The sequence below is a fragment of the Lathamus discolor genome, chromosome 3 (assembly GCF_037157495.1).
Source record: "Lathamus discolor isolate bLatDis1 chromosome 3, bLatDis1.hap1, whole genome shotgun sequence".
Taxonomy (NCBI): domain Eukaryota; kingdom Metazoa; phylum Chordata; class Aves; order Psittaciformes; family Psittacidae; genus Lathamus; species Lathamus discolor.
This window is the reverse complement of record NC_088886.1, coordinates 81,997,525-82,024,725: the sequence shown is the minus strand read 5'-3', so window position 1 is coordinate 82,024,725 and position 27,201 is coordinate 81,997,525. Positions and strand designations below refer to the sequence as shown.

At 43.2% G+C, this 27,201-nt stretch overlaps 1 protein-coding gene across 1 annotated transcript in view; it reads left to right on the top strand.

The window, feature by feature from the left end:
- Positions 1–2,809: 2,809 nt before the first annotated feature.
- The window catches only part of CCNYL1 (cyclin Y like 1), a 32,686-nt gene continuing 8,294 nt past the window's right edge, over positions 2,810–27,201 (top strand). The window contains exons 1-8 of the mRNA XM_065670101.1: positions 2,810–3,297; positions 14,791–14,865; positions 18,556–18,590; positions 20,286–20,386; positions 21,675–21,710; positions 22,397–22,448; positions 24,024–24,143; positions 26,162–26,328. Of these exons, the coding sequence (XP_065526173.1) occupies positions 3,060–3,297; positions 14,791–14,865; positions 18,556–18,590; positions 20,286–20,386; positions 21,675–21,710; positions 22,397–22,448; positions 24,024–24,143; positions 26,162–26,328 (824 nt within the window). The 5' untranslated portion in view covers positions 2,810–3,059. The remainder of the gene's footprint in view (positions 3,298–14,790; positions 14,866–18,555; positions 18,591–20,285; positions 20,387–21,674; positions 21,711–22,396; positions 22,449–24,023; positions 24,144–26,161; positions 26,329–27,201) is intronic.

The window sequence follows — 27,201 nt, the reverse complement described above, 5'->3', positions numbered from 1 at the left end:
GTTAACTTGCCAAAATGGAGGGGGGAATGAATATTCCTCATTACTGCAGCTACAGGCAAACATGCACAGATATGGAAAAATACTCTTTAGTGGTGTACTGAGGTATGTGGAAGCGGAAGCTTAAATTCTTCTGGAATGCCGGGGAGGTGAGACAGTTTGCTGTTTCTGTGATTTCCAGGGATTAAAGTCAGCTTCCTCTTGCTTAAGACCTACATGAATAAGGCTACACAGGGAAGCAGACTGACTTCTTTCCTCCCTCTGCATGTTTGTATAAACCCTGATGCTGCACAACAGCGCTAGCGTGGGGGAAGAGCAGCCCTTCTCTCTTTCCCTTTGCAGCATTACACGCTGCGAACAAGTATGAGACCCATGGGAAACTTCAGCCTGAGGGAGGCAGAGGAACTAAAACCTTCATGCCCACACAGCAATGAGCCACGTCACATACGCCAGCCACTCCAAGTTCCCAGCATTTTTCATCTATCGGGACAATTACGTGGGGTTTTGGCTGCTGCCCTCTATGGCCAGGCCCTGGCCCTCAGCTGCCTGGTGAGCCACTCATGCTCACTGCTTCTGCACCCTTGAACAAGGATTTTCCACTGCCCAAAACCGCAGCTTTGGCAATGGGCTCCCTGAGGCCGCTCCAAAGCACAGGCTTAGCAGAGGCCCCAGCTCCACCACAGACAGGCAGCACCATCGCATGTGCTGGTGCAGCTGCAGGGAACAGGATGGACACAGTTTAAGGAATGGGATGCTCAGCATCATGGCTGCGTGGCTGAGATGTGTGGATTTGCCTGTGATTCCTGTCACCACTCCACATGGAGCAGGCTCTCCTCTGCCGGCATTGAGCCACTGGACAAGGTCGGAGTACAGCAGGAGTGCAGCTTGCTCAGGCACTGCCACTCTTAACATAGAGCCAGCCATGTGAAACAAGTAAGGGAACTGCTTTTCTGGCAAGAGGGTAAATTACCCCAGTTTATATTAAATAGTGCCATGCAAGCCAGCTCTTATTCCTGCTTGAGAATTAATTACTTCACTAAACCACACTGACTCTTCACCTTTCTTCTCTTCCCCACCATCCTCACCAAACATCAGCGGATGCAGTGCCAGAGGGAAGAAAACACCAGCTTCTGCATGGCTGTTTGGCATGAAGCCTCTTTTCTCCCCCCCTGACTCAAGCAAGTCTCCTGTCTCACTCAATGGTTAAGTCCTGTCCTTCCTATACCTGGGAATAGGGCCCGCTGTCCTACAGCTTTGTTCCACACATAGTACAGAGGCTGCGGAGGGAAGCTGGGCTGAAGTGGTTCAAAAAGCACTGAAAGCAAATCTCCTGAGGCCCTCGTGTAATCCACAGCGAGGTCAGATTTCTCTGGAGTAACAAGGCTTTACAGACTGTCAGCAGTGTGTAGAGAGGCTTAGCTAACGCAGTTTAGAGAACTTGCCAGAAGTGGGAAAGTATAATTCACCCGTCTGAAGGAGTAATCCTCATGGAAGATTATAAATCATTTAGTTCCCCCCTTTATTGTGCCTGGGATTAAGCTGCACAGATTCTTGAAATGCAGCACCTATGACTGCCTCCCTTCAAAGAAACCACCCATGGTTTTGTCTGAAAACTGCGTCCACAGTCATGTGACAGAGCCAGTGTTAGGATTTTCCTACAAATGGAGCAAAACCCTGAGCCTGCCTATCTCTGGAATAGCTGCCAGCATGATAGCAGCGTTTTGTAGTACTTTGTGTGTTCTGAAGTCTTCTGCAGAGCCATTCTTCTTATCAGGGGCCAGAGTTAAATTTCTGTAGTGATAGTGAGGTGATCCATTGCAGAATGACCTATGTTCGTGTTTATCAGGGCCTCTGACTCCTGTGGGTATCTTGCCCTCTAATCTGTCTTCCCTGGAGTGTATTTGAGCATTCCAGTCCTCTGAGCAGCTCTCAGGTAGCCAAGACTCACCAAGCAAAAACGCAGCAGTGCTGGAGGCTCTCCATACAGTCCCGGGAATCCCAGTGGCCACGTGTAATGTTTCATCCCCAGGCTGCATGCAGGTAACACACAGAGCAGCAAACGTAAGCCATAAGTGAGCAGCATTGCTTATGCTCAACCGCTTTGAGGGACGTTGAAGTCATGGAATCACAGAATCATACAACAGTTTGGAAGGGACCTTCAAAGCTCATCTAGTGCAAGCCCCCTGCAATAAGCAGCCACATCCTGAGACAATGCCTCCCTGGACTGATGTATAGAAGCACTGTAGAGGCAGCACACAGCATGCAGGCAGGGTATTGCTATTATTATTATTTATTTATACATGTGTCTGGTTTATTATACCATATTATTGCTTTTTATTATTATTTCTTAACGACTTCACAGAGTGACATGGTTTAGTGTGAGGTGTCCCTGCCCATGGCAGGGGGTTGGAGCTGGATGATCTTAGGGTCCTTTCCAACCCAAACCATTCTATGATTCCATTCTATTGTTGTCATAGCATGACTATACTTTAACGCTGCAGCTGCACCACGTGGACGCCCGGCCGGACCGACCCAGACGCGCGGGGACTGAGAGAGGGGGCGTGGTCATTGGGGGGGCGTGGTTACATCAGGGGGCGTGTCGAGGAGGGCGTGGCCTGAGCGGGGCTGCTGCGGGCGCTCCGCTTGTGCGTGCGCGTGTGGGACAGGAGGGGGGCAGGCCCGGCAGGGCGAGGCGGCGGCGGCGGCGGCGGCGTGACGAAAGCCGCTCCCATTGGCGGAGCGGCGTCACGCGGTGCCGCGGAAGGAGGTGATTGGGTGGGAGTGAGGCGGGGCTGGGCCGGGCCTCACCCCCGGTCTCCTCCGTGCCCCCCCCCGCCCGGGGGAAGGTGGCCGGTCAGGAGGGGTCCGTCGGTCGCCGCGCGGAGGCGGTGGCGGGGGGCTCGCGCGGCCGTCGGGGCGGGCGGAGGCGGCGGTGATGCGGAGCTGAGCCCGCCCCGCCCTCGGCCCTCCCAACCTCCGCCCTCCCGGCGCCTCGGCTCCCCCTCCCCCGCCACAGCCCGGGAGCCGCGCAGCCGGGGCCCGGCGGGGGAGCTCCGAGCTCCATGGGCAACACCGTCACCTGCTGCGTATCCCCGGACGCCAGCCCCAAGCTCGGCCGGGCCCGCGGCGGCGGGGCAGCGCCTGGGCCCGAGCGCTGGGCGGACGTCTACCAGGCGGCGGCGGCGGCGGCGGCGGGCGGCGGCGGCGGCTCGGGATCGGCGGAGGCCGAGTCCGGCGACTCGGATCCCGGCGGCGGAGGCCCCCACCTCCAGCACATCAGCGACCGGGAGTTCCCGGATGGTGAGCGGTGGGGCCCGGCGGGCGGGCAGCGCCGGGCACTGCATCCCTGCCCCGCCGGCGGCTGTCCCCGTGGTGCCCCTGGGGCGCGGCGGCTCCCGGCCCGGGGCGCGCCCCCTTTGTCCCGGTGGCGGGGGGGGGAGCGTGCGGTCCGGTGAGCCCCCCGCGGGGGAGCGGCCCTGCCGCCCGCCGGCCCGCGCCGCGCCCCAAGCAAAGTTCCCCGCGGCTGTCACCGCGCTGACAGCGCCGGGGTTTCCTGCGGGCGCGCCGCCGAGTGCCGCCGGCGGTGTAAACCGGCCCCGCGTCCGGGGGCTCTGCCCGAAGTGCGCGGCGCGGCCGCTGAACGAGTAACCCGGCGGAGCAGCGGCCGGTTCCCCCTGCCCGGTGCTGCAGTGCCGCGTCCCTGGCTGCCCCGCTGGTTGCACCCGGCCCGCGGGGAACCCGAAAGAGCCATGGCAGAGCCCCTTGTGCTCCAGGCTGAGGTGGGAGTCTGGCTGCTTGTTACTCCTTAACTGTGCGGTCGTGACTCAGTCGTAACGCTCAGGCAGTTAGCAAAAGCTGCTGCGTTTCCAGCCTCTGTTGAACAGGAGGAAGGAAGAGGGTGTGTGGGGAGTAAGGGCATTAAGAGTTACAGAGATTGTGTTCATATGACATCATTGTGGCTGGACGTGGGTAATTTGTAATCTAGCTGTGCGGAGTGCTCGGTTTTAGCTGTGGACTCATTACACCGACATTCCTTGTGGTGCGGCTCTCGGTGTTCCCAGTTTGTTTTCCTTGAGCTCATGGGAAGGTCCGTGTTCAGATTCCTTCCAGTTCTACCTGGAGCAGTGGTGTCACACGGACTTGCTCCGTAACGCATCTCCTTTTGAGACATGCCTCTGAAGAGCTGGCAGGGTTGTGCCGCAGTGATAGTTACAGGGACAGCATGTAACAGGTTTGTGGTGCTCCCGTCTGTCTGTATGTATGCACACGATGCCATAAGCGCACAGCACAGTGTAATAGCTTATGATATTCAAAACTCGGTTTAATTAACAAGTTTCTTGCTATTCGTTTTCATAATTATAACCACACCTGTATGAAATGTATTCAGTCGAAAAAAGATAGCCTGTCTGACATCTTTAATGTACAAGTAAGATGTAAGATATACAGTAAGGATACATGGGCCCTCCATGCTCATCTTGAACTTAGGAAAAAGATTTTTCTTATCAGGGAGAAACTGGCTGCCAAGGAATGAGGAACCCTTCAGAAATGGAGTTACTAAACTTGCAAGGCTCTGCGCAGCACCATCTGGTACAGCTGTTAGAGAAACGAGACGGAACGCTCAGCCCTTTGGATCTGCTTTGAGACAGCTGTGCAGTACAGCAGTAGGAGAAATTGTATTTGCCGTCTAGGAGAAATAAAACTGTATTTCTGTGAGATGTTACAGAAATCTCTCAGCTCTCCCATGCTTGTTAAGGGAGGAGGAGCTGAGCTCTGAAAATTCTGATACCTCAAGAAAAAATGCCCCAGCTAAATACATCGGCTCAGGAATAAGGGTTGTATTTGTGTGAATCTTTCGTACGTGGTCACATCAGTAGCGTTGAGTAACCAGGCTTAACTGCGAGTTTATCCAGATTTCGGGACTGGCCTTGAAGTAGGGAAGTATTTCATACTTTGAATTTGCAGACGTGAATGATGGTGCATAGTCCAAGAGGAAGATAGTAGCTGTCTGTCACAGGTTTTACTTTTGTGGCTATGGAAACTTTAGTCTTGAGGCAGGAGGTAATCCTAAAATTAGAACTGCGTAAGTAGTACGTGTTTTAGATGATGTTAAAGATCGCTTTTACAGTGGTACGTGGTTCACTGTTGCATGGCTCAGAAGGAGATCTGCTACAGATGATTGATGCCATTTGTCTACAGTTATCCAATTGAGATGACTATTTAGAGCTGCAGAAAGTATCCAAGCTTGATATCTTTATGAAAATCCAATTCCATATGGTTAATATTAGGAGTAAAACTTCTTCTTGTGTTCATTTTTGAATGTTACAAAGCTCTACTTCAGTAGGATGGAAGCAGTTAACTTCAAAACGTAAGAAGCATTATTTGCAAAGCCTGGAATGGAATGTTATGAAACAGATATTGTGATGAGGTTTTAGGTGATACTGCTATCTGTTTAATTTAAGACCTTCTGTGAAAATAATAAAGCTGTAAATGCAGTCCTTGCATATACCGGATAGCTAAACTTATCCCTCGTAATTCTGGGATGTAAAAGCTGTCAGCATACCCAAACTGTGCAAGCTGCCTGCATTAGTGTTAAGTAGTCCAGCAGTTTCATTTGAGGGATAACTATTACTTCTGTAACTTACTAGTATATAATATCATAAGTTAGCTAAAATACCAGTCTTGTCCATAATGTAGGGCTGGGAACCTACTGACTGGCCTTTTCTTGAGTGCTTTGGCAGGGGGAAAAGAGAGAAAGCTACAGGGAAAAAAAGTCAAAATCATCTTGGCTATTTTTGTTCAATGCTGCTCGCTCAGTTCTGGGAGTTTCTAAGAACACAGCTAAATATATCAGAAAGCTAGCATTCAAATGCGATGGAGATGCTTCATTCCTTAAATTTTTATCTTTGTTTGTTGTTCTTAAGTCAGTCTTAATGCTTTTGCACTTGTTTTGCTAAAATTGAGTGTTTTGGTTGAGTCAGGAATGCAGAAGTTAGCAACTGAGCCTTGGACTTTTTGTTTTGTAATGTTTTGTCTTGCTTTTTCTTAGCAAGCGGAATGTAGTCCTTGCAGGTCTACGCTCTTAAATGAGGATTATGCTGTAGCTTCTCCAGCACACTACTTAACAGGCACTGCTTTCCAGTCAGCACCACTTGTATTGTCTGTATCAGATCAGAATTAAACCAGAAAAATCTCACTACCTTAAAGTGGGGAGGTTATGAAGTGGTATTTATGTATGACAAAAAAGGTGGTAAGTGAAGTGGAGATAAAACACACTGTGAAAGTGTAATGTTTCAACACAAGTTAATTCAAATGTGAAGGGATTGCCAGATCCACTGCTAAGACAGAATTTAAAGGGTGACTTTGTATTTTATGGTTCTCAAGATCCGGAGCCATAACCTGGTCAATGCACGCTTTTCCAGAATGAGAAATAAGCCTGTACTTGTGGTACAATGTGCTAAGCCAAGTTGTATTATGTAAGCGGGAATAAATATAACTTTGAAAATGATAGTTTTTCCCCATGTAGGTTCATGTATAGTGCTAATGTTAAAAGCTGAAATGAACCTGAAGCTGATGGTTGACTGGTCAGCTGTGCAGTAACTGTTCCTTCTTCCAGGGGGCAAGCAGCAGTCGGTAGCAGTTTGAACTGACCAAAAGGCTTTCCTATCTAGTTTTAGAAATGGCAACTCTTTGATCTTAGCATGCTATTTGGGGTGTGCTGGTTGCTGGTGTGGGTTCTTTTTTGTTGTTCTCATGTTCCCCCCCTGAAGTGTGTGTCTGCTAATCTTGTCCTTGTTTTTTTCCTGTGATACTCTGTTCCTGGTTGTTTGGGGGAGAGCTTCTTTTGGTTGACACTTTCTTGTCTATCCCTGTGTTTAAACATAGATTTAACTTTTAGTAAATGCTTTGATCCTTGGATAAAACTAGAGCACGGCCTTGCTTGGCAGACTTTTCTCACTTGTACTTGAAAACATCTCCCTCCACCACTGTTGTTTACTGAGTTCACAATTTTAAGCAGGGCTTTGCCTGATTTACATGAACCAAGGGGAAGATTGTTGGCCTGCTGAACTGGTGGGACAAAATGAATCTGTACCTTCACCTGGAGAACTAGAGGGTGGGCAGGGGGGTAGAGAACAAGGGGAAAGACAATCAGGAATGAGAGGGAATGGCAAATGGGATCAGGAGAGGTGCTGAGTGGGATGTGGTCATCACACAGAGGTTAGATGGGAAAACAAGTGGAAGGAGGCTTTGAAGAGGAAGGTTAACAGAGACTGAAATAAGTGAGGTTTACCTGAACAGGCTCAGACTAGTGCCTAGAATAACTTCAAGAAGCTTTTTGCACCTTCTTTTCTTTTTCCAGCCCCCGTCTCTAGAGGCTGTGCCATGCTGAAAGGGGCAAGCTTCAAGTTGCCTGTATACTGCAGTTATTAAGCAGCGTTGAACGTGAGGGTTTTGATGAAACCTATGGAACTAAGACACTGAATTAATTTCCATCCTGAGGTTTTTTTATTAAGCGGTTTCCATGTAATTAACCTCTAGGATCCTTTCTTTGTCAGGCTTTCTTCAGGACACTTTCTCTTTTCCCTCCAACCAGTCAGGGTAGCTGTAAAGCAACAGCAGTTTTGTGGCTCGGAGTATCTGTTCTCTCAAGTGTGATCAGTGTGGTGAGGTCATACTGAAAAGCTGACTAACAGGGGAATGAACTCTTGCACGAGCCAGCAAAACACAAAAACCTGCTCCTCCCAAATTCACATCACACATTAAAGTGAGGTTTCTGACAATGTTTCTTCCACGTATATAGGAAGAAGTGATTCTGGGAGGCAGGAGGAAAATCCTACTTAACATTAAGAATCCATATGCTGGATCTGTAGATCCTTGCCAACAAGGTCATGTTGAGATTTCTACATCTGTTTATTTTTTCTTCGTTACAGCTGAAGTTTGAATGTGCACTTTTATTTCACTCACCAGAAAGTAGTGTTTCCAGAAGAAAACTCTGGATGTTTTGACTTGAAGGGACAGATGAGGATGCAGCTAACTTTAAAAGCTTGGTGCTATTTGTTTAAATATGTTGTAAAGCCAGATGGATAAAATTGAAGATCATACTTGCAGGTCATGCAAATATCAGGTTTACCTGCTTGACAGGGGGATTTTCGTGTAAGCTGTTGAGGTAGTGCTCTGCAGTGTTTGATGAGCTGTGTGTGTATAGCACAGCTTTGCTTCTGCGTGGAGTTCTGCAAGGATCTCGAGTCATTGGAGTAATCAAACATGGTTGTTGGGGTTTATTCCAGTGAGAAAAGTAACACTGGCTTGTTACCAAACATGTCAGCCAGACTCAGATAATAAACTGCTGAATGCCAGCTTCTTTCAAAGACCAAGAAAAGCTTTTCTCTAAAACTGTTGGACATGTTTTGTTATGCAGATATTTGTTTTTCTTTTATAGAACAAGCTGCAGGTAAGCTGGGATTCCACAAAGCTGCTGCGAAGAGTGACTGAGCTTCTGCCTAAATGGGCACAAAACTTGATGGCGCTGTTACTTTCCCAAAAGCCTAAATTTCATTTGAAGTTTGCATTAACATGAGCAATTGGAAGGGGAGAAAAAACACGTGCCTGTCCCATCAGGTGGCATACGACGCTTAGCACATAGTACAGTGCACCTTGTTCTGGCTACCTGCAGACACTATGTGCAAAGAGTGTGTGAGTTGTTACGGGGATAACTTGCAGTTATCAGCATGAATCTAGGATTATAAAACTTGTTTGATCTTTCATGTGTACAGTTAGAAATCTTTGGTTTGGCATATCAATTAAAAAATTAGAGCAGTGGTGTTCTACTTTTAGCTTCTGATGGTAGTGAATCGTGTTGCGTGTTAAGGTCTGTATGGGGAATAAAAACCAGACAGCATGTAGCTAATTCTTTCTCATTGTCTTTTTGAATGGGCCTACATTAAATGAAGTAAAGAAACACATCTCAAGCAAAATATCAGTAACTTCTAAGATCTACCTTGTGAACTACTGTTTTCCTTCCAGCTCCGAGATAAAATCCCAGGAGCATCTAGTTTTCTTCCCTTTTAACTGGTTCTGCTTTCACTGTGAAATTTGGGGCACTCCTGACGTCCTGCTGTTCTGCCTGGCTAAAACCTCTAGAAGTGGTTATAACCCTGGTGGGTACATCGTGAAACACATGTAAGTGTACTCAGCTTCCTTCAGACCCAGGGAAACTAGGTATTGTGTATGGTGGAACAGATTTCTCCATCATGTTTCCCCAACAGGGGCTTTGAACTGAGGGATTTGCTGTGGAGGCCGATGATAGCAGTGTGGATCCTCTTCCGCTTTAAGAAATGCAGGATCCTGTATTGATTTTTTTAAACCACATAACTTAATAGATAACCGAAACCCTGGCTAGCCCACAGTATTTAACCAGATGGTCTGCGCTTTTGTTTTCTAAGTTTTTCTGATTTTAATAGCGAATTTGAAATGCTTATTGTGTCAGCTTCTTGTTGAAGCACTCCAACTAAGGAGTGTGGTGTAAAAGGACAAATAAGTCCTTCTTAATTAAGAAAGCTTGTTGTATACCGAAGTAAGTTCTGCAGCCTTCTAAAACATCACAGTGCACATAGATACATGCCGAGTATTGATAATGGTACCGCTGTTATCATAGTAGTGCCATAAAGAACAACTGTCAGATTTTAAATGGCTTAACAAAATTCTTCTGTGTATTGTGTGAAGTCAGGATCTTTAAAAGTAATCACTTAACAATGAGGGAGGTCAAATACCGGCACAGGTTGCCCAGGGAGGTTGTGAAGTCTCTGTTTGTGGAGATGTCCAAAACCTGACTGGCACAGTTCTGGACAGACCCCGCTGGAGCAGGGGGTCGGACTTGGCTAGTCGCAAGAGGTCTCTTCCAGGCTCAACAATTCTACCTTTCTGTGAACAAAGGCCAACTGTGTGGGTTGGTTTTCGTTGTTTGCTTTTTAAATAGACTTGATTTCCTCTGGGGACTTAGGAGCGTTTTTAAGGGACCTGTGCACATGCAAGTGTTGGTTGAGATTGTTTTCACCAAGGTTTTCCCTTAAAATGAGTTCCTTTCTGAGAACCGGTTGTGTTTGAAAGCACTTTGTTATGCAACAGATCCAGTCCTTTATGTATTCAGATTTGCTTGTATTAGGTATGAAAACAGAGCAAGTTTTGTATCTTCTGAGTCCATCCCATACCGGAAGAGAGATGTATTTTGTTGAAGACAAATAATCGGGAGATCAGAGTGCTTTCATTCTGTCCAAATTTGGGGCAGGAGTCGCCAGTGGAACATTTAAAGGGCAGAGTAACCCATGTGTAGCTGAGGACATAACGGGAGAAGGCAAATGGAAAACAACCTCTGTGTGGTGGGCTCTGTGGTGAGTTCGAGGCAGCTGGTTGAATTCAGAAACCAGAATTGTAACTTTTGGGGATGTTTAGGGGGGATAGAAATAGAATAACAATTTAAAGGACAAATGATTTTGTAAGAAGGTATTGTTAGGAGTAACCGATTTTCTGAAATGTGTTGGCAAATTTGTTAGTCTCATTTGTTTCATTACTTTTTTAATCTTTATTGGGAGTGTTAAGTAACTCGCATCTTTCACACTGGAAAGTAATGAAATATGAGGGAAGCTCAGACATTAATGAAAGCTAGTATCCCACTGAGCAAGGGAACTCTGTTTACAGGAAGAGATGATATTATGATTTAATGCTTTAAATATATGCTGTATCAAAACGTTACTGCTGGCTGGTAAAGCAGAGGATGGAGCTAAACCTATTAAAGAAGTGCAGTATTTTAGTGTTCTAAAGTAGTGAGATTGTCAAAGGGCTGCTATTTAATAACAGCGACGTCTTTGTCAGCTTTATTAATGAGACAATATATGTAGCATGATGCAGTGTGTAAAATGTGTTCTTAATAGAAATCACCCATGGAGATGTGTAAAACAGCAGATAAGCAGCTAACATTATAAATTCCTAAAACCTACACGTGTCTGACATTGCACAGATGAGTAAAAGTAAAGTCTTTATGCAGATCTTGTGTTGAGGAAAGGACATAAGATCTTGAGCCAGGAGCATAGGTTTGCTTTTCAAAGTAATATGATCTGCCCCGTGGGGAACTGTGTGCTCTCATCAGCGCATGGAGCACACAGCAGCAGCAGAGGTAGCTGAGATTGTCTGAAGGGCAAGCAAGCTGCAAGGCATTCTTGAGAACCAGAGTGGTGAGAGAGGGAAGTAACGTCAGGCTCTGGCTGGAGACGGGGTTGATCGTGAAGCTTGGTAGTACCATGGTACTGAGAGATGCAAGGAAATAAGGGGGAAAGCTGATGTTAATACACACCTCTCAGAGTGAGCAGGGGGGCCATTGTACCACAGCAACATTACTGTGCTGCTCCCATAGACTCAGTTTCTGGTGGGAATCTTCCTTTCTCGCCTCACTATCACTGAGTCTCTGACAGAAAATGTGTTTTGACTTCTACTGAGTTGATAGGCTCTGGAAAGAAAATGTTTTGGTCTTGTTTTCTTTTGCTTTTTGTATCATCCTGTTGCTTCTCTCATTCCTGATTCTTCATGTTTTAATTCCCATTACTTCTGTTCATCCTGGGGCATACCGTGCTGCTTTCTTTCTCTGCTGACTTTATGCGTAGCTTGATCTTTCTGTCATGTTTCTTCTGACGTAGCTCGTAATCAAGACTTACCATTATTTTCAGGGCTAGATACCTTGGGTTTGGATTGTAAGTGCTACAACAGTGAAGTATTAGGAGTTACACTTGGTTGTGAGTCAAATTCTTTGCAGGCAGATTTATCTCTGGGTTTTCTTTTGCCGAGTTTCCCATTGCATTTTGCGTCTTCTCATGTTCTTGTCTGCCTCTTGCTTTATGCTTCCTTCATCAGCTGTATTGCTGTTGCTTTTGCGTATTCCATGGGCAGCACTGACAGTTTAGGAAGAGCAAATCATACAACTGATTTCTCCACCACTTGGAAAAAAGCATTGTCCAGTGAGAACAGGGCAGAAAGGGTGGTTAAAATTCTCTGGCTGCTTAGAAGGTGAAAGCTACAGGGAGGTGCTCTGCTAAATGCATCTTTCTTTTCTTCAGTTTCTTGCAAGACAAAAGCAGATGTACTGCTTCTGCTAATGCCACATGATTCTGGGTTAAGAAACATACAGTTGGTCTCGATCACTTGTGGGGTTTTGTACTGGGGGCTGTGCAGTGTCTTGGAGGAACACGAAGTCCTGTGTTAAGAGTTACTGAATTCAGTAGTCCTTTTTCCTCTGTTCTCCTGTGCCTCTTCCTTCCTAATCTTCCTTGCTGGCTTCCCCTGAATATCACACAAGTCTCATAACAATCCTACTTGCTCTTCCCTGTCATTCCATAGTGAGTCCCATAGCTCTGTAGGCATTAGTACCCATTGGTGGGAAAGGTGATCTGGGCTGTGTGGACCCTCGTTGGAGGCTTACTAAACTCAACGGGGTAAAGCCTTCAGCAGCCTAGTTCTACTTTGTAGCTGACCCTATTTTAAGCAAGAGGTTGAACTGGAGACCAACTGAGGTCCTTTCTAACCTAACATCCAGTTATTCTCAAAGTAGCTGCTGAACTGTAAATAAATAAATCCTGAATTGTTTGCTCTGTTTGCATATAAATGTGCTAATAATCATCTGTATTTGAAATCTGCATATTGCAGTCTTGTTCTGCCTGCTGATGATACTTATCCGGTAGACGAGCAAAATACTTCAGTTTCTGAATCACTCCTTTCTCAAATCTAGAAAGTTGATTAATATTTGCCATTATTAGTGATTGCCTGGTCTGTGCCAAAGTTTGTTGGGGTTTCTTTATTTGTTTTAAATAGAGTGTTAGCATTAGGAACTACAGTTGGTCTCTGTATTGTGTCTTAAGAGTGATTTGTTAAATCAGCATGAGAAACTTGTCAACATTGTGGACAAATTTTAAACAGCAGTTACTCTATGTTGTTGAGACATTGCAAGCAGCGGTTAAATGTGCCGCTATGGCAAACCATTGTGTGCTGGATTTCTTCATTTTTTTCTCTCCAGAGAATCAAATGTGTATTAGTAGTACTTCAGGTATTAGCTGTGAGGCAGATTCTGTTCTTGGGCTTCTAAACCAGGACTTCTTACATTCTAACTACGTGATTAAATTCAAGAATCTGTTCACTTTGTGCAATGGATGAGCACATTATGTTGAAAATAGGAATACTGGTTTTGTAAGTTAGCTTCTAAAAACTGCCTGAGGTGGTCTGCTTTTTGAGGAAATTCCTGGTTGAACAGTATTTGTGTTCCTAAATAGACATTGGCTACCTTACTTACACAGTAGAGATCCAAAATCACAATGGTCTGCATTCTGGACCAGTGTCAGAGCAATACTGCTGCACTGAGATCAGTGATGTCGTAAGTACTTGGAAAACGTAGAGGTCTGGGTACCAGTGTTTTACTCTGGTGGGAATCTGAAATGAGAAGTCTTGGGGACACACGTACTTTTGCATTTACGTTCACTTGCTGATGCACAAGGGCTATGGCTGTGCTGTGTGTTAGGTGCAGTACCACAAAACTCACTTGGTTAAGACTTCCAGCACCAAGAGTTTGTGCATGCTGTGGCTACTATTTAATTGCTTCTGTTGGTTGAGTGCATAAAATCCTCTCTAAGATTATTTTTTTTAATTATTAAAAGTTGATGGTGATTCTGAGATGATTTTTGAGGGTTTGGCAAAAGCACTGGCATACGTGCAAGTTTGTGACCTTGCATGCTTTTATGGCCAGCGTGGCTTAAGTAACACACAGGAAGATGAGAACGACAAATCATAGAATGGTTAGGGTTGGGAAGGACCTTAAGATCATGTAGTTCAACATAAATGGATGTGAATTTGCCCTTTCCAGGATGTGCAGTGTCACAGGACTTGATTATTCTGTTGATGTGTTCAAATAAGTCAGTGTGTCTATAGCATGACTTCCTCAGAACAGCCGTTTCTTCTGTCAAAATGCAGCTCAAGATTTCATCATGATGTTTACAGTTTCATTAACAAACTTTTTAGTGCTCACTCCCATCTCAGTCTAAGGGAGTTAACATTTCCTCATGTAATGTCATCACTGTAGCCTGTGATGACATTACATTGTGTACAGTAGCACTGTACTTTGTCATTGTAGCAAAGGATTAAAGCAATCATTTTGTTCTTCAGAGTGATATATTAGCTGTACAGGGGTTTACGTGAAAAGCCAGAAGAACAGAATAGTGCAAGATCCATGTTTTGATATTTATCAGTGCTGTAGAAGTTACTTTTTAAGTTCTTTTATAAGACCACAGAGATTGTTTCCATCCATGTTGGGTACTTAAAGCACAGAGTGAAAGATCAGCAGTGTCTTCTTTTTCCCTCCCCCTGAAATTATGCTCTTGATAAAGTTCTCGCTTTCTGCCCTCTACTGAGCATAGGCTCCACACTCAATCACGCTAGCATAGAGGGGTGCATACTGACTTTTGAAGATGTATGTTGTTTTCTGCAGTCTTTCTTTACAGATTTTGTTATGATGGAAACCATGGGATGCTTCACAGCTTCATGGCAGTAGGACTGTGAGCCCACAGGGTTTTTTATTCAGAGGGGGAAATGTCAGATTTTTATTTATCATGACAAAAGTAAGGTTTCTCTTTAGAGAGACAGTTCATTCTGAGTGTTTCTGGTCTTGTCTCCATCACTGTGCTTGAGCACTTTAGGGCTGGGTGGGAAACCTTGCTGTAATCATCTGTTAAAGGTCTCTCTGTTCTTTTGTCCTTTCTGTTTCAGATTTAGCCTTGGAATCTAATCCATCTGATCATCCCAGAGCAAGCACAATTTTCCTGAGCAAGTCTCAAACAGATGGTAAGCTTTTTCCAATTTAAAAAAAGGCAGGAGAAAACCTGGCAAAATAACTGTTTCTTTTAATTATACAGCTCCAACACTTACATTACTTCAGTTCATTCAAGGCATAGGGATTAATAATTTGTGTGTTTACACAGCAATATGTTTGTAGGCTGCTTTACTCAACACTCACAGTCACTTGTTCTTCTGAACACTTAAATATCAGGAGATTTCAGAGTCTGGATCCTAGCAGTCTGAAGGACCAAGGCTTTCTTCACCAGTGTAATTCAAGCTTCAAGCTTTAAATTCTATATATATATATATAATTATATATAATTTATTTATATATATATATATAAAAATAATCAAAGGACAGTTTTCTGTAAGGAATAATAAGCCTAAGCCATCGGTCGGTATTAGTTGCTTTTGACTATGTTGTTTTAAACCATTTGAACAGTTCCCGTTAGCAGAATTATTCTTGAATCTTGGTTTTAATGACATGGATGTGTTGGGATTTTCAGTTTCTTTGCAGTTCTCTTGTTTACTTGATAAAAGTAAATGTTGAACTGATCACTATAGCTTGCATAGTCCAAAGTGCTGTTAAGAAGTGGAGGCATTTCTGTACTGCACAAGTAAAAAACAGTTGTGACAATAGTAAATTTTGAAGTTGCAGTTGAAAAAGAGTTTAAGATTATTATTTAAAATGCTTCTGGTCCTTCTACAATTGGTTCTTGAAGAAGTTTTTCTAAGCTGTTTTTCTAAGACAGTGCTGCATTTGAGATTGGTCGTGTTGTGGAAAGCTGCAGAGCATCTTCCACCTTGGCATAGCTTTGCCCCAGAAAAACAGAATCATTTTGACAGGTCTGTCAGTTGCAGTCCTGCTCTTCAGTCTTATGGCAAGTAGTAAAATTGTCAGTGGTATCAAGTTCACAATGCTCAGATAATCCGTGAGCAGTGGAAACAAGCACTAGCATGATTCTCCAGAAGCAGTGGTATCAAGGAAATTTTAGGCCTCTTTCCACGAGGCCTCTAAGGTCCATCTTCAAACAGGCAGAGAATCTGACATGTACATTTCAAACACGATGAGCCCTGTTTAAGTTGCAGTTAGCAAGTTGACATAGTTGTTGAGCGTTGTAGTGCAGCTTTACAGTGCAGCCTTTCAGCCTCACTGCAAATAACATTCAAACTACATGCACATCCTTGTTGGGGGTAGTAGTGCTTCTAAACATGATTTAGTATTCTTCAGATGTAGTGCACTGGAATGTGTGCACTTGTGTTCATGTAGAAAAATGGTCTGCTAGGTGAGATGGTATCTATTAAACTGTTCTCTGAAGCTTGTGTTAGTTGGATGAATTGATTTTTACAGGTTATGTTTATGAACAAGTCAGGCAGAACAATTTGTTGTCAAATTTCACTGAATCTTCTCTAGTTAACCTTCCATAGAAGTAGTAGAATTAATATAGGTAAGTTCCCTCTCACTGAGGGGTTACCAGGATTATGAGTTTTCATTTATACAAAAAGAAGAATTTTGGATACCCTGTTCCAATAGTTAATTTTCATAAGTATGTAAGAGAACGTCTCCTGCTAACAAGTGGTAATGATCTGAGATCAAAACTTCAGAGCAGTCACCTGTCCAGGCTGGTCACATTTGTATAGCTTTCTGCATGTATGCAACTTTCAGCTCTCCTTTAACAGCACTGTTTTACTTCTGCTGTTACAGCTGGAAGTTACACCTTACAGTCTTTTTGAAAAGCTGACACAGTTTACCATTACCAGATAACATGGTTGTGTCTAGATGATGAATAGGCATAGCTTGTGCCAGTGTCTTCTGTAGAATGAAATAGGTTTTTACCCTTTGCTGTGTAATAGGAGGAGTGAGAACATAGAATCATAGAATCATAGAATAGTCTGCTGTCCCCGCTGCCTTTCCATGGTTCCATCCCATGGCTCTTGTTTCAGGGGTTTCTGGACATAAGTGCCCAGGAAAGGGGTTTGTCCAGCCCACCGGCCTCATCCCCTATTGCCAGCATGGTGAACGTTGTGTCTGCAAGGGCACATCGCTAGCCTGGCAGCGATCCCTCAATAGCTGGGTAGCCATCACAGAAGCACAACACTACTTACAGAATCACAGAGTTACAGAATGGTTAGGATTGGAAAGGACCTCAAGATCATCCAGTTCCAACCCCCCTGCCATGGGCAGGGACACCTCACACTAAACCATCCCACACAAGGCTTCATCCAACCTGGCCTTGAACACCACCAGGGATGGAGCACACACAGCCTCCCTGGGCAACCCATTCCAGTGTCTCACCACCCTTACAGTAAAGAATTTCTTCCTTATATCCAATCTAAACTTCCCCTGTTTAAGTTTGAACCCGTTACCCCTTGTCCTGTCACTACAGTCCCTGACAAAGAGTCCCTCCCCAGCATCCCTATAGGCCCCTTCAGATACTGGAAGGGGGCTATGAGGTCTCCACGCAGCCTTCTCTTCTCCAGGCTGAACAGCCCCAACTTCCTCAGCCTGTCTTCATACGGGAGGTGCTCCAGTCCCCTGATCATCCTCGTGGCCCTCCTCTGGACTTGTTCCAGCAGTTCCATGTCCTTTTTATGTTGAGGACACCAGAACTGCACACAATACTCCAGGTGAGGTCTCAGGAGAGCAGAGTAGAGGGGCAGGATCACCTCCTTCGACCTGCTGGTCACGCTCCTTTTGATGCAGCCCAGGATACGGTTGGCTTTTTGGGCTGCGAGCGCACACTGCCGGCTCATGTTCATTTTCTCCTCGACCAGCAACCCCAAGTCCTTCTCTGCAGGGCCGCTCTGAATCTCTTCTTTGCCCAGTCTGTAGCTGTGCCTGGGATTGCTCCGACCCAGGTGCAGGACCTTGCACTTGGCATGTTTGAACTTCATAAGGTTGGCATCAGCCCACCTCACAAGCGTGTCAAGGTCCCTCTGGATGGCATCCCTTCCCTCCAGCCTATCAACCGGACCACACAGCTTGGTGTCATCGGCAAACTTGCTGAGGGCGCACTCAATCCCAGTGTCCCTGTCAGCGACAAAGATGTTAAACAAGACCGGTCCCAACACCGATCCCTGAGGGACACCACTCGTTACCGGTCTCCAGCGGACATCGAGCCATTGACCGCAACTCTTTGTGTGCGGCCGTCCAGCCAGTTCTTTATCCACCGAGTGGTCCATCCATCAAATTGATATCTCTCCGATTTAGAGAGAAGGATGTCGTGTGGGACAGTGTCAAACACTTGTATACATGTGTATAACGTGTATATAATGTTGGGTACCTCACTTCCTTCTTGTGTCTCTTTGGCAGATTCAGTGTGTGATGTTTTTACTTCTGATTGCGAAGTGTTTGCTGTTGGATGTTGAACAGTGTCTGTTTGAACTACCTGAAATCATCCAGTTTTTCATGATGCAGCACATCTCTTCCAACCCGAGACATTTTTCCCATAGTAGGATGGGTAGAAGTAGTTCTTACATGTACACGTAGATAGTTGGAGGTAGCATGTAGTTAACTAGCTTGATAAAACTTAGGTTTTTTTCTCCTCAAACTGCTTTTCCAGACACTAGTCAAATTTGAAACTTCTAATCCTCATGTACTTCAGAAGACTAGGTTACTAGAATGGCTTTATTGAATGTAAACTGGGATTGTATTTAAAAAACCTTTCAGTTCACATTCTTTCTCCCTCTTTCTAGTGCGAGAGAAGAGGAAGAGTAACCACATCAATCATGTAAGTAAAACAAATTCTTAGTGTGCTGTATAGGTGATGTTAGCATACTGGGACAAAGACAAATTCAAGAAACAGCTGTGGTAGTTCTGCATATATAGTCCCACACATGTTCCAAATTCCCCACAGCAAGATAAAACTGAATTACCTTTGTCTGTAAGAAACAATCAGGCACAGTATCACAGAGCACAGAACGAATGACATCAAAAGAGTAGGACTACATTTCTTTTGCTGTATCAGTCTTGAGCATTTCATAACAGTAAAGGAGAAATACAAGTCAAACTGCCTACTTAAAGCAAATTAAACTGGATTAATTTCTCACCTAAGGTGGTAAGTCTCAAATGACTTGCGGCTTGAGCTTCACTGCAGGACTTACTGTGAGGAATGTATCCAGCATGAAGAGAGAATGATGAACAAACATCACCTTCAGCATGATAAACAAAAGATAATCTACCAGTTTTAAAATCTGGAGCATGCTCTAAGCTTTCTCTGCAAATATTAGTTGGTTTTGGCACTTCTTTTGCAAAAAGAAAACCCACCAAAAAAGAAAAGCAACCCACAAAAAAGGTGCAATGTCATTAATAAGTGCATAAAAAAATATTGACTAGTAAAATTAAAAATGGAAGTTAACAACGCAAAGCTTAAAAAATACTGCCTAGCAAAAGTGCTTACTGATAAGTTACTGGTAAGATAATGGTATTTCAAGTCTGTTATGTGTAGTATGATTATATAGGTGGATTCTATTTTTTATTCCTTTCCTTTCTATTTCAGTTCCAGCTTTAGTCTGCCAGCACCCAGTGAAATGTGATTGTTTTGTTTTTGCTGGCAAACTTTAGCTGGAATGAGAAATATTCCCAGGCAGCCATTGCTGGGTAAAGGGTGCCAGCATCTTCATTTGGAAGACTTTCAAGGTTTTGGACAAGGGATTTAAAAAGATTCTGGCAAAAACTAACAAATCATGAACTGCTTGATTAAAATCCTCCCCCAGTTATGACGTCCTACCTCTAGCGCAAGGCATTCTCTAAAAATGCTCAGGGAAGCCTGACTTGGTGTTCTATAGGAAGCTTGCTTACAGTATAAAATTTACAGGATTAGGATAGATGACGGCACATAATGCTAGCTCTGAACAGTGAAAAGTAAGGGTCATAGTATTACTTTATTTCTGGGTTGCAGACACTAAACAAGACATGAGTAAAAAAGTTTGGTCATTTGGGTTTTTTTAACTATAATGTAACAAGACAAACCCCCAAATGCAAAACTATCTTTATATGGAACAATACTGGATAACCAGAAGATGTAAAGGTATAGGATATAAAACAGGGAGATGATGATGATGGAATCACAAGGAAATCTAACAAAGTACATCATGGGAGGGAAGACAGACTTGAACAGCAGGAACGGCATGGAGGAGAACTGTGAAAATTGAAGGACTTGCTGCTTTAGCTGTAGCTATCTTTTCTGAAGACTACTTACCTAAAACCATCGTGTTGTATATTACAAGGGATATTCATAAACCCATCTTGCACAAAGGGTATCCTCAGGAACTTGATGGCTATGGAGTAGCTTAGCAGGAGCAGTCATCTACAAAGACCTCCTGTGCAGTAACTATTTGAGGTGTAAGGCCAGTATTCAGTGTGGTAAACCACAGGTAAACCCCTGTCCTTGAATGTATTTCTGTTCTCTTTCTTTTTTCCTAAGGTTTCTCCTGGGCAGCTTACAAAAAAGTACAGCTCCTGCTCAACAATATTTATAGATGACAGCACCGTCAGTCAACCTAACCTCAGAAGCACAATAAAGTGGTAAGAGCCATTTGTCATCATGAAGGGGCTGAGTAGCATTGCAAGGTTTATTTGGGATCTTGTGGTGGTCTTGTCTGTTCCAAAGCCAGTTGCATACTTGAATGAGAGGAGCATGGCACTGGTTATTCAGGTTGGTCATTCATGGAAGGGGTATAGAGGTCTGGTTAATGATGACTGCTTATTTTAGTTACAGAGCTAACCTACTGTTGTATGTAAAAGTAGTCACTGTGCACTTGAGAATCTCAGGCAGTGCTTCTTGCCAGTGGTATTAGCCTGCCCTCTAGTTGTGAATAACGGTATGTTGCTGGGTTTAGTAGCCGTTCTGCTTTTTCTTTGTATATCAGTTATTTTATGTGATTTTGATAATTGATTAGTCTTCTTGGTTCTCCAGTGGAAATGGCTGTTTGCCCTGTTGTTCTGGGTACCACAGAGTCTGTTCTTTGTGCATAGACAATAACAGCCAAGAACCAAGAAGAGAATTTTACTGTGCTTGAAGGGAAGGAAAGGAAAGTAGCTTCAGGCCCAGAAAGCTTTACTGTTGTAACAGTTTAGTAAAGTTTGTAAATGTCTGAGTTGATTTGTAGCTTTAAAATTTTATTTCAAACAAAGGTATTTAGCATGTCACTCCTGTTCTAGAGAAGAAAGAGCTTAAAAGATGGTGCTTGTGCCGTTTCAAAGTAATTCGCAGCTGGTAACAGATCAGAGCTTGCCTATGATGGATTCCTGTGATGGCCGTGTTCCTGTTGTCACTGCCAGTAAAGAATCTGAAATTTGGCCATGATAGATAACCATCAATATGAAATCTGTTGCCTTACATGACTCAGCAGAGACCGAGAGCTGTTGTTCTTTCCTTCTTGGATTATGTCGGCATAGTATCATCTTTATATTTGCCTTATTTTTTAGGCAGTGCCTAAAATAGACAGCCAGGATGCAGAGTTAAAACATTAGCAGAATCTCTACAATCATGCATGTAACACCAAACAGAACTTCTATTGTATTTTAGTTGTGAATACTCCACATTTCCAATAAACGTTGCCTTTTACGTTTCATCAGGCAATGAAGGTGTATATTTAAAATGTGGCATAACATTTATTTTGTGGCACAAGTATCTGTACTATGAATGTAAGAGCAGTTTGGCTAGCAAATTTAATTTGGCCAGCTTCCCTTCAGGCAGGTGAATGAATGTGAGAGTAAGCCAATCCGTAATGGATTCTGAACATTCAGTGAAATAATGAGCACAGAATATGCTTTAAGTCTTTTTTTTTTTTTCTTCTTTCTCCTTTTTTAGTGTAACATTAGCAATATTCTACCATATAAAGAACAGGTGAGTGAACTTTTTTTCTCTGAAATACAACTTTCTTTTTGAGCTAGGGATGATATGGTCGTGGTCACTTCAGTAACAGCTAGTTGAAAAATCTTGCACTTCATGTAGTATCTGCTCCCTCTTTGTACCCCCTCTTCAGCTGATACAGAAGCGTCAGTAATACACCCATCTAGTGGCACAACACTGCATTGAGAATGAAACATTAAAAGACAAAACAGGGGGAGCATAGAAAATACGCTTAATTCACCACAAATCGACGTTTGGACTTTGTTTAGTTTTTCCTGAATATGGAGGTATAGATCAGTATTGATGGGTGAATGAACACTCAGTCCCATGCACAAATAACCCTTGCCATTATAGCTAGTTACAGTGTATGCTTCCAAATTACAGCTGCCTTTTTGAAGTAAATGCTATTATTGAGGCAGTTTCACATTTTAAATGAGAACTGTACCAAGCATAATCTGAGAACCTGGAAAGCTGTTCATTGTTTAGCTTCTTACATACTCAGCTCTAAGATCTCATCATTAAATGCTTTGCAGAAATACAAGTTAACTTCATATCATATTACAGGAAAAGCTGAGCTATGAAGCATATCTCTTTATCCACTTTAATGAATAATACTTTGTAGTGGAGCATAGTATTACCAAGTAACTCCTGTTGCTAAACCAGAGATTTTTGCTTTGTAGAGATTCTGACAGATCATTGGATATTTTTGATGAAAAGTCTCATCCTCTCACAGTAAGTAACTTTTTGATCCTTTGAATGTGTATCAACACACATAGTTTTTAACATCTTGGATTTGTATTGTGTAAGTCAAAAACGTCTTGGCACTAGGTCGCAATCAAATAGATCTTAAATTGTATCTATGTATGTAATACACAGTGCAAACAGTTGATACCAGCTAGATCATGAGCAGGTTTTTCTGAATGTTGCAAAGTAAATTTGGTTTTCTGTGCTTTGGAATATAAATAGAAAGCAAGCACCTGATGAGTCTTGCATATTTTGTATCCAGGCTTTCTTGTCTAAGTACTTTCTTCTCCTCTTCAACACTACTTTAATTAAAAGTCTTTCCTATTTATTTAGGAAGACGTGGTTAATGTGCCTAACCTTTTAAATTACCACAAACAGGAGAACATGGTCCATGAAGCATCTTGCAAAGTAGGAGACTTTGAGAGTTTGGTCTTTAAAAAGGCTGAAAGCAAAATGTTAAAGCGGGTACAATTCTAATGCAACTCGTACTGGTACGCCTTTTAAGGCAGTCTTTAAGATGCAAAACCTCATAACACAGGCAAGCTTAAGAGTAAAGCGTCCAGTGTGAGCACTACCAGCTGTAATGACCGTCCTGCAGAACCATTTCCTTTGTTTTTCATTTGGAGTTAATTTAGCAAAGCTCTAGTGGCTTTAAAAATTCAGTTTGCTTAGGGACTTACCTGAGTGAATGCAGCTTGGTGTATCTCACAGATTTAGCTGTCATTCCAAGTTTGTTAGAGTGGCATCCCTAAATGTGACCCATTGTGCTAGGAATTGTACACTGAATAAATACAACTCTACTCAATGAAAATAACGGTCAACTTCTGAAGAGCTGTGTGGAAGAGTTCCTGTATGGATTGTGGTGCTTCAAGAGAGAAGTCCGATCCCAAACTGTTTTGACTACCTGAATCTATTGTTTCACATGGAAAATTGTTTATCTAATCTAAGATGAACTCCACCTCATCAGACAATTTCATTTCCTTATTTACCAACCTGACATCTTTTGATCCTGTGATACAGTCTACCTCCCATTTAATGAGTATGAATAGAGGAAAATCCTTGTGTCCTTTAGGAAACACTTAAAGGTCTCTTCGATCTTACTGCAATATACAGACAGAAATATAGTAAGGGCTGTATGTCATACTTACCAGGGGAAAGATACAAATGGTTTGTTAGTTTCTGTAGCAATGGGGTTTTGGCTGGGTACCTACAGTTCCTTCAGAAAGGTGAATTACATGGAAGACATCTTTAAACACCCTTAAAGATTCAGTCACAAGGAGTCCAAATCCAGGCTCTATTGACCCTAATACCAGAAGTAACAAACCCCAGGTTACCAGCATCACAGAGCTTAGTTGCAAATACCAGTCCTTTCCTCCTCAGTTCCAGCCCGGAAAAACCTACTTCCAGCTTTTGTACTGGTCATAGTGCAGGAATTATGCAAGAGGGATCCTGCTCATGCTGTTCCTACTTCTACCAGTGAGAAGAAACAAGTATGTGTGGCTGTTGTTTAAAGTCAATGTTAAGTAAGCTAGATTCTCAGTAATTGAGAGAACTTTCTTTCAGCGGGAAGAAGTTCCAGATGACTACTACAAGCATGATCCTGATCACAAGCACATCTACCGGTTTGTTCGGACGCTTTTCAGTGCTGCACAGCTGACAGCTGAATGTGCAATAGTGACACTGGTAAGAGATGCCTCATTACTGAAATGGAGCTTTTGGAAGACTTTTTTGCTCTTCCCCTCAATGAGTGAACTGGGCCAAACTGCCATTTAAACTGTTACAGTATCTCATGAAACTTTGTTAATAACGAAGACACTGTACAAGTGAGTTCAGTAGAGAAGATTTCTAAGTAGTCACAGAAGTGGTTAATTAAAAAGGAACTTACTTTTCTGTATGTGGATATGTAAGGTTTAATTACTTGTCCAGTCACACTGTTTCATAATGTGTAACTTGTTGAAGAACCTCGACACAGGCAGAACAGTGGGACACCATAAACAGTAGGTTGTAATGAGATCAGACACAAAGACATCTTTTATTTCAGTTGTGTGGAAGGGAAAACAGGAGTTTGGGTTCATATTAACCAGAACAGTGCAAGTAGGAGTGCCTAAGAAGGGGTTGAGGACCAGCAGTGTAGAACTCCAGGAGGCAAATGTTCTCATTATTAAGGTCTTCAACTATTGCAACCTTTCTATCAAACCTTTTTTTTATTCAACCAAGGAGTCTACAATTTTTTTTCCCCATGGAGGTACTTGGGCCTTAAGAACAATTGTAAGAAAATGATCTCACTACAGTTTGTTGTTCGATTTTTAGAAAGCAAGATGGATATGAAAGATACTGACTATGTATATACACACCAATATATGCATGCGTATACAAATATTGTATATGAAGGGAAAGAAAAAAACACAACCTGTATAATTGCTGCATTAGACATCTCTTAAACTGCACTATGTTGCATACTAGCCTTCAGTCTCCATTGTGGCTTCTTTCTGAAAAACAGTCTGAAAGGAGAACAGAACTGTCACCAGAAGACAATATGGAAATTAAGCAAACTCAGCTTGAAGGACTGTCTTTAATAAGGAAATAAGTAATTGGAAGGGCCGAATAGTTAGAAACGCTGAAAGTACTTAGAGATCTTTGCTTTTTCAAAGACGTGGATGCAATCTTAACAGAACAAGATGATGATAGCTAACACTGTGCAATCTAGCCAGCTATTTACAAAGAGAGTCAAAGTGGATTTTACCGCTAGATGGCTCTGTTACTATAGGAACACCTTTAGTCCACTTGAAGGCTGCAAGCAGAGGATGGAAAAAAAGTGGGAAGACCCTAGTAATAAAGATTGATCCTGCCGTTAGACCTGCACCCACTAGTTTATCTGGACTTAGTTGAGGGAATAGAACACTAAATTCAGCTATCCATATTTGAAAGTGCAGATTACTGTGGTGTTCATTACGAAGGTGTGAAATAGTGGAAGACTTTTAAGGATGGGACTGATTCAATGTCTGTGGGCTGATCTGAGATTACATGGGAGGAATAAGTAAAAGACCAAGATATATCTTTAGCCTTGGGTATCTTTCACTATCTACCTAAGCAGTTGGTGATGTAGATGAAAGCAGAGGGTGACGCTGTTGTAGGTGAAGGATTGAAGTCTGTTCTTTTCCGAATGAAGGAGGAATAGCACTATAACACCCTTCATTGTGGAAAGATAGCAATTAATGCATCTTTGTCCCGTGACTACAGATCACAGTGCGGGTTTTAGCACTTCCTATTAAGCTACAAGTGCTGAACCTTAAACGTGATGAAAGGCAAGTGTGATCTTGAGTGATTTACTATCCTAGATAGGCCCTAGTGAAAACTTGTCAATGACTGCATGACTCGGTGATGCAAAGAACTCTGTCAGTGTCTCCCTGAAACAACAGTGCTCATTGCTTGCTCAGAACTTATTCTCCAGTACCTTTATTGTATACCTTGGTGGTCCAGTTCTTACATTATTATAAAAAAATGGAATCTGTAAATCCTAAAAGTTTGGATTGTAAAATGAAAATCACTAATACTTACTTTGACATACTTAATGGTAACTGGATGAAATAGTAATATTGGACTGTCATGCTTGTTGCCCAGAACTCAGTTCCAGGTCCGAATTGCACACATAAAACTGGTTGTTTGTTGTTTGTTTGGGTTTTTTTTCTCCCGTTCTACAGGTGTATTTGGAAAGGCTTTTAACCTATGCAGAGATTGACATATGCCCTAGTAACTGGAAGAGGATAGTCCTAGGAGCTATTCTTCTGGCTTCTAAAGTCTGGGATGATCAAGCTGTGTGGAATGTGGATTATTGCCAAATATTGAAGGACATCACTGTTGAGGACATGTAAGTTGCAAGGTTTGGCTAATCTGCAGTGGTGGGGATTTTTGGTTTTGGGGGTGCTTGGTTTGGTGGTTTGGGTTGTTTTTTTTAATGGCAATTTTGGGGATCATGCAGTAAAACTGTTTGGTGCTATGATGTAGGTACATGATGTATATCTGGTGTCTGGCCTCATTCCCTTTTTTAACCTAGGAAACTTCGTATAACCCTACTTTGAGACAAATCTGTATTAATATTTCTAATGATGTGGGTGAGTAACTTTGCAGTGAGTTTTCTGTACCTTCTTTCCCCAAGTGATGAACCATGGGACTGGCTGCTTGTTTCCAGTTTGGTTTTTCTGCACTGGTGTAGCTGAAATGCCCAGTTCATGGTCTGATCAGCATTCTTTTGTGGAAGAAAAACACAAACTGAACTCAGTTTGTTCCCTGCCTTTTCTGGTGTAGAACTTGAAAAACTGCAGGGTAAGCGATGACTTGTGTCTGCTCTTGTATCCAGCTAAGACCTAAATATCTCAAGGTCTGAATTCCTAGCTGCTGCCGCTGGCAGGCAGGTGTCATTTGTGTTGGGATCTGTCATTGCGTGTGTTACATCCAGCTGCTGCTACAGCTCATCCTCTTTGGATGAGTTCTCGGACATGCGTACAGTGCTGAGAACAAAATCCTCAGCCTTACTACTGCTTGTTTATGTAAGGCTGATCCTTGTTATATATTCCTGTCTCAGGTGTAGATTTCAGCTTTTTAGGAATTTTGAATCTGCTGTCTTGTCTTGGTGCCTTAAGCCCTACGATTTCTGTGGTTTCAGAGGATGTTCATCCTTGTGGCTCCAGGCTCATACTACAGGCTGGAGGCATGTTTATGTAGTGTGGATTTGGCCATTAGA